The sequence below is a fragment of the Fistularia commersonii genome, chromosome 12, assembly GCF_037954325.1.
Source record: "Fistularia commersonii isolate RoL2024-O1a breed Wild chromosome 12, RoL_Fcom_v1.0, whole genome shotgun sequence".
NCBI classification, from domain to species: domain Eukaryota; kingdom Metazoa; phylum Chordata; class Actinopteri; order Syngnathiformes; family Fistulariidae; genus Fistularia; species Fistularia commersonii.
Genome location: NC_141295.1, coordinates 7,758,762 through 7,772,364, shown reverse-complemented (window position 1 = coordinate 7,772,364; position 13,603 = coordinate 7,758,762). Strand labels below are relative to the sequence as shown.

Genomic DNA, 13,603 nt, shown 5'->3' with positions numbered 1-13,603 from the left:
TACTATAACTGGTATGTTCATGCATGGCAGTGGCACTAATTAGCCACCACTAATTTTCATTTTCTCATTTACTTTTTTAAATAAAAATGGAAAAGTGGGTAGCTTGCATGTGAGATTATCAAATAATTGATATATTATTCTGATATTGGCGTTAATATAATTTGCCATGGTATGTTTATAAATTGCAGTGGCATGATTACCCGACTCAGTGTGCTGTGCATGTTTGAAATAAAAACATGAATACATATACCTGTGTATTATTTCAACAGCTTTGTATTGAATGCACAGTAACAAGGTACATTTCTAAATGTCACTTTGCCCAGTTTAATATAAAACAGCATTTAATATGATATATAATAGGGTCCGTTCCGTCTCTCCATTAGTTCTAGGGTTCCTTGCTTGAACATGTTGAAGAACCCTGTTGTAGAAGGTCATTGCGGTGGCATGATTTAATAAATGTATATAAAATTAATAAATAATTTATTGTACATTGTGTTATTACCGTTAATAAATAATTTTCTTCCTACAGATTTTGTCTTTTACTGACATTTCAAAATATGTTTTAAAGCCAAATAGTTTTGTGGCTAATCTATTAAGTTAAAGATTTTCAACCTTTGGGAGGTAATATGTCTGTTGCTCATAATCACAAATATAATAGAAATGTTATGAACTGTTTGAAATTAGTATTTTATAATCACCTAAAATTCTATGGAAGTAACCAGCTGCAAGACATCTTAGGAAGATTCCAGAACAATTGAATATATGGAATTGCCCTTATGTGGAATTACCACCACAATGTCAAAGAAGATTCTCAGAATAGCAACCTAAACCCCAAAGGATCTGTGTCGCATCAACAGGTAATTAACACTGTGCCAAACTGTTTTTGAATTAATATATTCAAGCATTACACTTTTGGAGAAGCATAATTTTAGGCACAATTTTTCTTAACTCATCCTGTTTAGAGTGTATAAATAAGACCTCCAATTTACCACACCATTTACACACACACTGTGTATCTTCCCACATTACTTCCCAAATCTTCTGATTTGAGGATCATAAATATATAATTCCTTCTAAACTTGGATAATGAAGAAAAGAAAGAAATGTACAAGAATAAAAAGACTTCAGACAGTGCTTGGTGAAGTAAATTCGGCTGAAGTAATGCTATTTAAATGCAATAATCAAAAGGAAAATTTGTGCTAATTTATTGTTCAGCTTTTATTTAATCATACCAAATAGAATACAAACAGGTGACAAAAAAGTAACAGAATAATCAGTCAAGATATTATCAGCTTATTGAACAGTTTAATCAATATTATATATTATGTGCTATGGACTTTTCTATTTACCACATTGTCAGAACATTATAGGAGAGAAAATCATATGAAATACTTGTGGTTTGCTTTCAATCTAAAATATTAACAAGTTTTACAAGATAACTCTTACTAGGGTGGGAGCATGACATGAATGTCCCAAAATCACACAAGGACACACAATCATGCCAGTCAATGTTTCACCTCTCATGTAAGAGGCTTCTTCAATAAGGATTGTTCGGACTGAACCAACAGTTCAGTCTGATCTGTAGAAGCCTCTCAGATAGAGGTATAACGTATTTGTGGGAAAAAAAATAGTGAGTTGCTCCAAGAAGATTTGACAAGCATTGACCATGACCTGGATGACTAAGAACCTCCACAATCATGCTTGCCATCATTAAATGTACACATCACAAAGGTACAACACTGCTTCTCATTGTTTAATCCAGCAATCAGAACAAATGGGCCATCTGTACAAAAGGCTTTCAATCAGGGACTTCAGACAATCACTGTCAGAAACTGCTTTGAAAATAGTGTTGCAACAGGGGGTCAGTTATCTTCTCTACCTCTCTATCATTGTTTTACCTCCAATTTCAGTCTACACACCTACTTTTTTTTATGTTCCTGCTGTGACAATAACCAAGATTGACATGTTTGCACTTACTTTGGTACAACTAAATATTTTTATATTATTTTCTATCATTACCCTAGGATTTTCAAAAGTAAGACAAGAAAAGAAAAGAAAAGGTACACTTCGACCCAAAATGAGGTACAAAATAAGGTACAATACAAAAAAAAATCACAGGCTCAGCTTGTAATATCCCTTTTTACGTTAGTTTTCATTTTATATAAGCATGGTATAGGAAAACATACAAACACATCTTCAGGCTACAAAAGCGACCTGAAAAGTAAATTTCAATGAGGGGGACAGTTGTATTCATAAATTTATATGTTGAGATCTTCATATGAATGAAAACTTGTAAACCAAACATTAACAGAAAGTTACGTGCAGTATTCTAATAGTTCGCATGAGCCCTCCCATTACAATGTTTTGTCAACAAAAAAATATAGACAAAGATGTAGAGATACATATCAAAATTCTTTCTGAAATATTTCATTTGCCTGAATATAGATTGAAACACTGGGATGTCTCAAACATCCCAGTGTTTCAGCTTGATGTCATTACTTTTCCTTTGAATTTGGGAAAATGGGGTTGACTGTCCTCATATAGTGTCAGATGGCTGTAAAAGGGGTGGTGATAAATGGCTGGTGAAGATCATAAAGAATCAACATACAGGTGGTTGACTGCTGCAATCATGCCACCCGTCTTGGCCTGCAGCTTGGTTTATTTTTCAGATGTCTAATCACTACAGACAGTGTTTTATCAGCCATCCTCGGATTTTGGTCCAGTTTGGTCCTTTGAAAATTAGTAATAACATTCTTTCAAGGGAATCAAATGTCAGTCTCTTTCAGACCATAACATTCTGCCAGATCATAGATCTGTAAACAGCTCTGCTCGCAGCTGTTGTAAATCCCCATAGACACTGTGTCAACTGTGTCAAATCGCCCCACTGTAGATGTATCTTTTCCTGTCCCTACCCTAATTTTATTTGAAAGATTGTTTACTTTTTCTTTTAGCTGAAAGGAAGAACTTTGGAGTGGTGTAAATAATCTAATTCTCTTAAAACTCAGAAAGTGCCCTTTCCTTTTGAGTAACAAAGAGCTGATCTGTGAGTCACGCAAACCAGAACTAGGCTTGTGTTCTCTTCTCAGTTCCCTGGCCACTCCTTTTGTGGCTGATCGCCACCTTTGGTCATAGAAACGACGCAGTACCCTTCGTTTTGAGTGACACTGACACCTAAGCAGTCGAATGAAAGCACGCTGAAACTCTTTGCTGGAGCAGGGGTAGATCATGGGGTTGATACAGCTGTTGAAGTAGCCCAGCCAGAAGACCACCTTGAACACAGTTTTAGACGGCTTCAGCGATGGGAAGAAGGAACCTAAAAGGAAAGAGATCCATCATGAAGATGAACAAAGGGTTGAAAAACTGCAATACATATCTGTATTACTCTAATTTATACTACATTTCATGGATCTTATCGAAATCTTCAAAAAAAAATTATAGTGTTCTTTGACTATTCCCAACTTAACTTGTTTTTGTTTTATCTTTTATTTAACAAGCTTACCCCTACTGTCCCTGAAAAGTAGCAAACACAATGGAGGAGAAAACATCCTTTGTACATCCATCCTTTGTACATCCTTTCCATCTTTATCTCTCTGTTTCACCATCCTGTATAGATCATTCTCTCCCTTCTTGCTGTACAACTGAGACAGCTGTCCCTACAGATCATACACCCTTTGTTTTGCCTTTGCTACCTCTATCTTTACCTCACGTTGTATCTCCCTGTACTCCTATCTGTTCTCCTTAGTCCTCTCAGTATCCCACTTCTTCTCTGCTTACCACTTTCTGTGTATATACTCCTGCAGTTCCTCATTCCACCACCAAGTCTCCTTATCTGCTTATCTTCCAGATGACAAACCAAGTACTGTCCTACCTGTCGCCCCGATAACACTAGCTGTAGTTGTCCATCATCTGGAAGCTCACCCTGACCACCCAGAGCCTTTCTCAACTCCTCCCTGAAAACCATGCAACACTCCTCCCTTTTCAGCTTCCACCACTTTGTCCTCTGCTCTGCCTTTGTCCTCTTCATCTTCCTTGTCACCAGAGTCATCCTCCAAACCACCTGTGCTGTCACGAGCAACACTCGTGCAGACGTGACTGAGTTATACATCACCTCCAGATATATAGAGTATATATAGTATTTAAAAGAGGGGGTGAAGAATTGATGGGCAGGTTTGGTATCCAGGATAGGAACACAGATGGACAGACGGTGATAGACTCTGGAAACAGGATGGAAATGGCTGTAGTGAATACTTTTTTTGAGAAAAGACAGGGAAATAGAATAACTTATAAGAGCATTAGTAGGCACACACAGGTAGACTACATCTTCTATAGGCAATGTAATCTGAAGGAGATCAGTGACTGCTAAGAAGTGGTGGGTGAGAGATTGGCCAGACAGCATAAGATGGTAACTTTTAGGATGCATCTGGTGACAAGGAAGGTGAAGAGGACAAAGGCAGAGCAAAAAGTGGTTAAAACTGAAAAAGGAGTGTGGCATGGTTTTCAGAAAGGAGTTGAGGAAGGCACTGGGTAGTCAGGGAGATCTTGAAATGACTGGAAAACTATAGCTCATGTGAACAGTGAGACAGTTAAGAGAGTTCTTGGTGTGTTGCCTAGAAATTCGATAAAGAGATTTGGTGGTGGATTGAAGAAGTGCAGGAGTGTGCATAGGGTATAGCAAAGAAGAAGTAGGACATTGAGGGGACTGAAGAGAACAGACAGTACAGAGACATGCAGCAAATGGTAAAGGTAGCAGCAGCAAAGGCCAAACAAAGGGTGTACATTAAAGGTTGGACATTAAAGACAGGAGAGGATGATCTGTACAGGTTGGCAACCAGAGAGATAATGATGGAAAGATTGACCAGGGTTCGGGTGATTAAGGATAAGCCAGACAGAGTCAGATAAGCCAGACAGAGATGGTTTGGTCTTGTACAGAGGAGGGATAGTGAATATGTGAGTAGACAAAGCTGGAGTTTAACATTTAATTGCATTTCTTTGAAAATTAGTATAATTTTACTGACAACAATATTTATTTTTAACATGAGCCCTCTAATGTCAGACATTGTTACATTTGATCCCATCAGGTGAAGTAATTTACGAAAAACTAGTTATTAATTTTGTGAATCACTGTCTATTTGAAATAAGGGTAAAAATTATGGTTCCATTCAAGTCCCACCTAAATAACTAACGGCTACCAAACACATCATGAAATTTTTCCAATATATGTAAATGAGGCAGTCACAGACAGTCTATCACTTCTATTAATATTACCACAAAAAGAAAAACAACAAAAGAAACACAAAAATAAACTTGGCAGAACCTCATAATCGAACAGATCATAATATTTTATGTTTATATAACAAGAAAAAGTTTCATATTTTTTAAATAACTTGAAGCAATTATTTTTTATGAATGTTTGAATTTGTGGATTTTTTTAAATAACTAAATGTTATAATACAAACATCGACGCAAAAAAGAAACTCATTAGGATTGTCATCCTACACATGTTTCTCCAACCCACAATGAATTGATATCCACAGCACGTTTTTCACAGATGTTGCTGTGTGTCTTTGTTAATCAAACTTTATCATAAGGCATCTGCTTGCATAGAATAGAGAAAAACTAGGTATTGGCAGTTTTACCATATGAAGTTGATAATTATCTCATAAATTATTTTAATGTGTGTATGTTTTTCTTACATGAATAGGGCTAGAAAAAGACAAAGAGACATTCAAAATATTAGTTTTTAAAATTTTGTGTGCAATTGCATTCCTGGTCAAATAAGGTAGTTATTTTGTAGCAATACAGGCCCAGAACAAGCAGCTGGTCAGTGTCGTAAGTGGTAGTTATTATTGGGTTAAATCATCTTGCTTATTGATATACATAGACAGGGAATGTCGAATGTAACTCTTTTTGTACCTTTAATTTAACTTTGTTAAATGGGACAATGGCTGCTACCTATTTCCGGCATTGACTAGTTGCTGTATCGTGACCACACTGTTGCTCTCTTCACTCCTGTTTTGCTGCTTTGAGTTTCGATGGGCCCACCGCTCTCCCAGTCTACTGTGACCTAATCCTCTTGTCTGTCACTCATTTTGTGTTTGTTCATAGGAGTTGCCTTTTTCTGTCCCCTTAATTCCCTTCTACCCTGAGCCTGTGCAGGGGCTACATCTCCTGTTCCGTCTTCCTTCTCTCCCTGGGGTCAGTGACGGGATTCCCTCCGTACCAGTTAAGACTTCTTCAGTGGTTTGTCAGCCAGACCTTATGAACCTCAGCATTTTTCTTACTGAGCTAACATTACCCGCCGAGGCCTTCCTGCCCTGAAGGTAGATGCTAGCACCGTCCTGCCTGGCCTCCTGGTACTGACCTTGCCTCTACAAGTTTTCTGCCCCATCGGTGGATGTCAGTGCCCTCCTGCCTGGCCAGTATTAACCTGGTCTCTTCAAGTTCATGGCTCTGTCGGCAAGTATCCACATCCCTCTACCTGTTCCTGCCCTCACCTGTTTTCGAGTAACGGTTCACCTGCTGCTGGACCCTAAGTAAATTTGTGTTTTGTTTTTTAGCTTGCTGTTGGTGTGGAGCCTTGTGTTGCACTTGGGTCCTTACATACCCTCAATCATAACAGCATTAACTTTTCATAAAATATGAAATCTTTGTGCTTTTTTCCAAAATGAAAACCTTGTATTAAAGAGATGGAATTACAAACACACTGAACTCATGTGCATGCAGTTTATAAGAAAACTTCTGTTCTGAAACACTGCAACGATGTATGTACTAATCAGCATACATCACCTGATAAGGCTCGCCAAAGTCAAAAGGTACTCTCAAATGCAAGAATAAATTCTGTCTGTGGCCACTTGGTGCCCAGTTTGAAATGATCCTTGTATATGAATTCCATAGTCACTGAGACTGTGAATAAACAGTTGTTATCCTAAATTCATTAAATTCTGAGTCACTCATAAATACTGTCGAGACCTACTTTACCCATCCGTCCATCTTCTGCTGCTTATCTGAAGTCGGGTCGCAGGGGCAGCAGCCACAGCAGGGAGGCCCAGACTTCCCTCTCCCCAGCTACATGGTCAAGTTCTTCTGGGCAGATCCCAAGGCATTCCCAGGCAAGCCTAAAGACAGACTCTCCAGCGTGTCCTGGGTCTTCCCTGTGGCCTCCTCCCAGGTGGGCATGCCTGAAATACCTCCCCTCGGTGGTATCCAGGTGGCATCCTCACCAGATGCCCAAGCCACCTCATCTGACTCGTCTCTATGCTGAGGAGCAACGACTCTACTCTGAGCTGCCCCCGGATGGCCGAACTTCTCACCCTATCTCGAAGGGTGAGTCTGACCACTTTCCGGAGAAAATTCAACCCGCAATCTCGTTCTTCCCATAGCTCGTGTCCCTTGTTGTGGGTAGCTCTGTAGGTCGACTGGAAAATTGAGAGCTTCTTCTTCTGGTTGAGCTCCTTCTTCCCCAGATTAAACCGGGACAGAATCCACATCACTGCAGACACTGCAATGATCTGCCTGTTGATCTCCCGCTCTATCCTTCCCTCACTCATGAACAAGACCCTGAGATATTTGAACTCCTCCACTTGGAGCACAACCTCTTTCCTGATCTGAAGTGGGCACGCCACCTGTTTCCGGTTGAGCACCGTGGTCTCGGATTTGGAGATGCTGATCCTCATCCCAGCCACTTCACAATTTGCTGTGAACTAAAGATGGTGGACTGATGAAGCAAACAGAACCACATCACCTGCAAACAGCAGAGACTCGATCCTGTGGCCACCAAACCAGATCCCCTGATGCCCTGGTTGCGCCTGGAAATTCTGCCTATAAAAGTTATGAACAGAAACGGTGACAAAAGCCAGCCCTGGTGGACTCCAACTTACAACTGGCCATGTTGACCAAGCTCTGATACCAATCATACAGGGTCCTAACAGCCCGTATAACTCCTGGAGCACCCCCCACAGGTTTGCCTGCGGGACACTGTCGAATGCCTACTCCAGATCCATGAAATACATGTAGACTGGTTGGGCAGGGTCCTCCTATTCCCTGAGGCATACGAGGACCCTGTTGAGGGTATAGAGCTGGTTTCCACTGTTTCACGACCACGACAAAAAACACACAGCTCCTCCTGGATCCGAGGTTCAACAACCCAGTGGACCCTCCTCTTCAGCACTACTGAATAGACCTTACCAGAGAGGCTGTGGAGTGTGATCCCCCTGTAGTTGGAGCACACCCTCTGATACCCCTTTTTAAAAAGTGGGATCACCACCTCAGTCTGCCCGTCCAGCGGCACTGTCCCCGACGTCCTTACAATACTGCAGCGGTGTGTCAGCCAGGACAGCCCTACGACATTCACAGCCTTGAGGAACCCAGGAAAGACCTCATCCGCCCTAGGGGCCCCACCACTGGACAGCTTTTTGACTGCACCAGCAACTTCAGACCCAAAAATAAGTGTGTCGACTCCAGAGTCCCCCGGCTCTGCCTCCTCATCGGGAGACATTTTGACGGAAGGAGGATTTAAGAGGTCTCGCACTTATGGACACATTTATGCCTGAACAAGGTGTTTGTTATGGACAATCTGTAACGAGCACAAAAGTCCAAAAACAAATATTGGAATATTGGATATAGAAAATGACGGAAAAGTAGATTCCGACTAGATATAGTGGGAATCTCTCAGCCTCACACACCAGCTTGGGCTCCTTCCCCGCCAGAGAAGTGACATCCAATATCCCTATAACCAGCTTCTGTAGCTGGGTGTAAGACCCCCTCGACCCTTCCTATGGATGGTGAGCCCAGGGGAAAAGGTACCCGTGTCACCCCTTTGGACTGTGCCCAGCCAAGCCCCATGGGTGCAGGTCTGGCCACCAGGCGCTATCAAGCCCTGCCCCTGAGCCTGGCTCTGGGGGGGACCTGCATCATGGGTGACCTTCTGAGCCACGCTTTGTCTGGTCCCTCACCTGGAACCAATTTGGCTTGGATGACCCTTCCAGAGGCATAAAGCCTCCTAGGGTTAATGGGACGCGCAAACCCCTCCACCACGATAAGGTGGCAGCTCAAGAAGGGGACCACTGTACCCATAAGAACCAATGTTTTGCCTGAGAAGCTCAAGAGCCTGCGGACTTCAAGCCTAGAGCAACCATAGATTTAGTGTTCAGCCATAGAATCTCTTGCCCAAGGAAACACCTAGAGGCCAGTCAACTTGAAAATGTATTGTTGAAAATAATGTATCTTAAATACCATTGTCCTTTATTCTGTTCCAAACATATCACTGAACTCCTAAGCTGAATTTCTAAAAAACGTTTGAAAAATAATAATCGATTACTAAATCAGGTTAATACTATATCTATTGGAAAGTCATTTTATTTATAAGCATTACTAATATTTACAGGGGCTATCTCTACTTGGAAAAAATTATTTCTACTTGTGGTGTAGTTTCAAGCAACTCAAAAAGTAACAAAATCTACTGTGTATATAAAGTATTTCAGTATGTGTATTATAGCAATACTGATTCTGAATTTGGCTATGAAGAAATGTCTAGATACAGAATTGAAGACTTGTAGCTGTTTAGAATCACCAAGGAGCATCTTTAAGACATTTTAAATCCATTCAGGCATGGTTTTATGCAGATAATTTCCACAATTTTTCCATGAAATTTAAACTCTTTGGCAATGTAAGGGTCAATGGTGTCTTGCCATTGTAATGTTGTCTACAGGTATTCAATAAAAAGTGAGTTCCATTTTATCTCATTTAATAAATTAAAACTAAATACCAAATCACTCATTTCAAACTTATACATGACTTTACATACATGCTTGTACAGTGTGTGCACAATTACTAAGCAATTGATTATTTTGACCATATCATCATTTTATCCATTATTTCCAACTTAAAGTTGTAAAAAATTGAATGCTTATTGGATTTAATGGATGTCAGGTGATGTGTATTTGTGTAATAAAGGATGGTGTGGCCTTAGGAGATCAGCATCCTATATCAAGGTGAGCATAATTATTAAGCATAATTATTAGGCAGATTCTTCCTCTCAGGAAAGATGGGCCAAAAAAGAGATTTAAGTGACTGAGAAGTCAAAAATTGTAAAATCTTTCAGAGGGATGCAGCACTCTTGAGATATTGGCATGTGATGACAGAGCCATCAAAAGTTTTGCTGCAAATAGTCAACAAGGTCATAAGAAACGTGTCGAGAAGTAAAAACGCAAATTAACCACCAGCGATTTGAGAAGAATCAAACATGAAACCACTAAGAACGTACTATCCTCCAGTGCTGCCATGTTCCACATCTGCAACCTACCTGGAGTGTCAAGAAGTACGAGGTGTTCAGCTCTAAGAGACCAAGATAGGAAAGGCTGAAACCTGACCACCTCTGAACAAGACACATAAGTTTGAAACGTCAAGAATTGGCCAAGAAATATCTGACAACAGATTTTTCAAAGGTTTTGTGCACTGATGAAATTAGAGTGACTGTTGACGGACCAGATGGATGGGCCTGTGGTTGGATCAGTAACAGACACAGAGCTCCACTTTGACTCAAATACCAGCAAGGTAGAGGTGGGGTACAGGTATGGGGAGGAACTACTAAAGATGAGCAAGTTGGACCTTTTTGGGTTGAAAATTGACTTAATATCAACTCACAGACCTGCTGCCAATTTTTAAAAGATACTTTCTTCAAGAAGTGGTACGAGAAAAATGTCTGCATCTTTCAAGAAGAAATAAAGTAAATTTAGTTTGTAAATTATTCTCACGTTAGCAGGTGAAATAAACAAGAGAGATGGGAAAATCTTTCAATTTTTTTCCATTTAGTTGCATAATAATTCTGCACACTAACAGTTGCCTAATATAGGTGTACATATAGATATTATCTTAAGAAAATGAAAACTTCACTTTTAACATTTAAATGTTCAGGTTTAAGGGTTTGTTAACATTTCTGATCGGCCAAGAGCACTGTAGTTGTACAATAATAAAATTAATCCTCAAAAATACAACTTGCTTAATAATTGTGCACAGAGTGTATATGTTGATCTAAAAGACTTGGTCTCCTTATTCCACCAGTTTCTCGGAAGTAGTATTTTGTATTGAGTATTTTGAATAATATTGAAGTTTCAGATGAGTCAGAATGAACATTGCAGACAGAGGGCCTGACTGACATAATCAGATATAAATAAATTTCTACCCCTCAGAAAAAGTTGGTTATGTATTTTCCAACAAACCGTAAAGGTGTCGGACTGAAGATAAAATGTCCTCAAAATAGTAGATTGTGGCAACTCCACATAAATTCAACAGTCATCCATGAAAGACACAGAATACCCTCTGTGATAGTTATTATTTCAAGTAAATTCACCAGTCCTCTTGGGAATATTTGTCTTAAACAGCAGTGTAAACAAAGTCAAAAGTCATCTTTCAAAACACGTGAAACAGATGCTGTTAGTCAGATGGTTAATAACAAAAATGTAAAATTCCCCATCCGCCCATCAATTAAGTGATCCAATACCTGGATGTGATCCAATACTGTCCTTCTATAGCTAATAATGAAATTACATATTTCAGAGATTTTTGTGTATTTTATGTATTTTTCTGTTATTTTGGGTAACGTAAAAAACATTTTTTGTCATTTTGTCAACATTCATCCTCAGCAACTTTTGATTTGAGAAAAAATATACAATGCAAGTCACAAAGTGAAATAGTAATGTGGAGTGGGATTACACTTATGATGCCTTGAAACTGATAGACATTATTACTGTTTTTATTGTATTTGAACGCCGATAGAAATCATGGCGTTCTGTCATATGTTAACTAATATGCCTGTGGAGTATCTCTTCAAGTGGGTGAGTGTAACTTTGAGTAGTATACCTATAAAAATCGACTGCTTTGGTATACTGTAACATCATAGCACCCTTATAACCAGATGATGAAGTTTGTATATTTTATCTATGAATCTACGAACGAGGCCATTCAAATGAGCAACACACGGCCTATTTACAGAGAATTAAATTGTCATATTTCATAAAATGGATTTCACATTAGGGACAACACAGAAGGAGGTAATAGACTCTCTGGGAGACTAATTATAACATTCAAACAGATGACAAATTAAATTTGCCTCATTTGGTTTTGACAATGCAAAGAACACTTCATTTGTTGGCTGGACCATCTATGCTAATTTTGACCTTGAGGACGTGATTACTAACATCATGTTTTTCAAATACATTAAATACTGATTAAACCATGCCTATGTTGTTTATTTTATCTCACAGTATGCATCTATATATTTTTTTCAGTTGGACACCTGTACAGGCACTTAGTTTATATTTTAGAAAAAAAAATGGTCAAGAAAAATTCCATTAGTCTACAGCTACATTTGCTCTTAAGAAGAAAAACTGAATTTTTTACCTACCCATTGGAAGAAAGAAGAAAAAGGGGAGCCAACACAGAATGAACATCCCCACGACGATGGCGAGTGTTTTCGCAGCCTTTTTCTCACGGGAGAACTTCATCAGACGCACTGAGAGCGAACTCCGTAACGGATGGGTTTTGTGGTTCTTGGAACAATCCGGACGCGCGTCTTCGAGCAAGCTGCGACAATGTATCCTCAAGACAACCTCCACTGATTTATTTCTCTCTCGTTTCACCCCCGCTTCCAGACTTTTAGTAGTCCTTCGGGCCACGACATAGACCCTGAAATACATGATAAGAATGACCAAAAGCGGGAGGTAGAAGGAGAGCAGAGAGGAGAAAAGAGCGTATCCAGGCTCCTCCGTTATCAGGCAGATGCTGTCGTCGACAGGTGGAGGTTCCTTCCATCCCAGGAGCGGTCCAATCGAGATGGCCATGGATGACAACCACACCATGATTAAAATCACCACTGCCTTCCGCTCTGTCATGATGCTGGGATATTTTAGGCAGTACTTTACGCCGATGTACCGGTCTATGGAGATCATGCAGAGGCTAAGGATGGACGCTGTGCAGCACAGCACATCCACAGCCGCCCAGATGTTACAAAAAACTCGACCGAACACCCAGCATCCCAGCACTTCCAAAGACGCAGAGAATGGCAGCACGATCATGCTTAAAAGCAAGTCTGCCATCGCCAAGTTAACAATGAAGTAGTTCGTCACAGTCTGCAAATGTTTATTACATACTACAGACAGAATGACCAGAATGTTCCCGATAATCGCTACCAAAATAAAAAGCAAAAGAAATATTCCAACCCAGATGACCTGGGAGTCCAGTGAAAAGTTCGAGCACTTTGGGATGCTGTTGTTGGAATGTGTTTGCTCGGAAAAAGAGCCATTGAACGTTTCGGTAAAATAGATCCCACACATGCTTTTGTTCCGCAAGTTTGAATCCGTCATTTTGAACGACGAACTACTTTACCGTGGATTTTTCGGAATATTTCAGTGGAACATTCCGGATGTTTCCGTCTTATATGTTCGGTTCAGTCCACAAATCCAGGTACGATGTGTCACAAGTCATGTGAAAGAGAGAAAGAATTAAATATATTACCCTTCAATAACAGATGCTTCATACCCGATTTTAGTGTTGAACTTTGGAATTTAACACAGAAAAGCAACAACAGGAATAATAATAAAACTCAATT

The 13,603-nt window shown here is 39.8% G+C and overlaps 1 protein-coding gene across 1 annotated transcript; it reads right to left on the bottom strand.

The window, feature by feature from the left end:
- Nucleotides 1-1,240: 1,240 nt before the first annotated feature.
- Nucleotides 1,241-13,364, bottom strand: adra1d (adrenoceptor alpha 1D). Its single transcript, XM_086156211.1, has 2 exons — nt 12,401-13,364; nt 1,241-3,313 (listed from the first exon to the last, which is right to left on the bottom strand). Exons 1-2 carry the CDS (start codon nt 13,356-13,358, stop codon nt 2,766-2,768), a joined length of 1,506 nt encoding a protein of 501 aa, XP_086012337.1. The 5' UTR covers nt 13,359-13,364; the 3' UTR covers nt 1,241-2,765.
- Nucleotides 13,365-13,603: the final 239 nt, after the last annotated feature.

What these genes read in the sequence shown, in the direction of transcription:
- adra1d (XM_086156211.1), bottom strand. Translation starts at nt 13,358, where the DNA reads ATGACGGATTCAAACTTGCGGAACAAAAGCATGTGTGGGATCTATTTT. An exon ending in TTTCTTCTTTCTTCCAATGG is followed by an intron (nt 3,314 to 12,400) that starts GTAGGTAAAAAA and finishes CTTTCCTTTTAG; the next exon opens with GTTCCTTCTTCCCATCGCTG.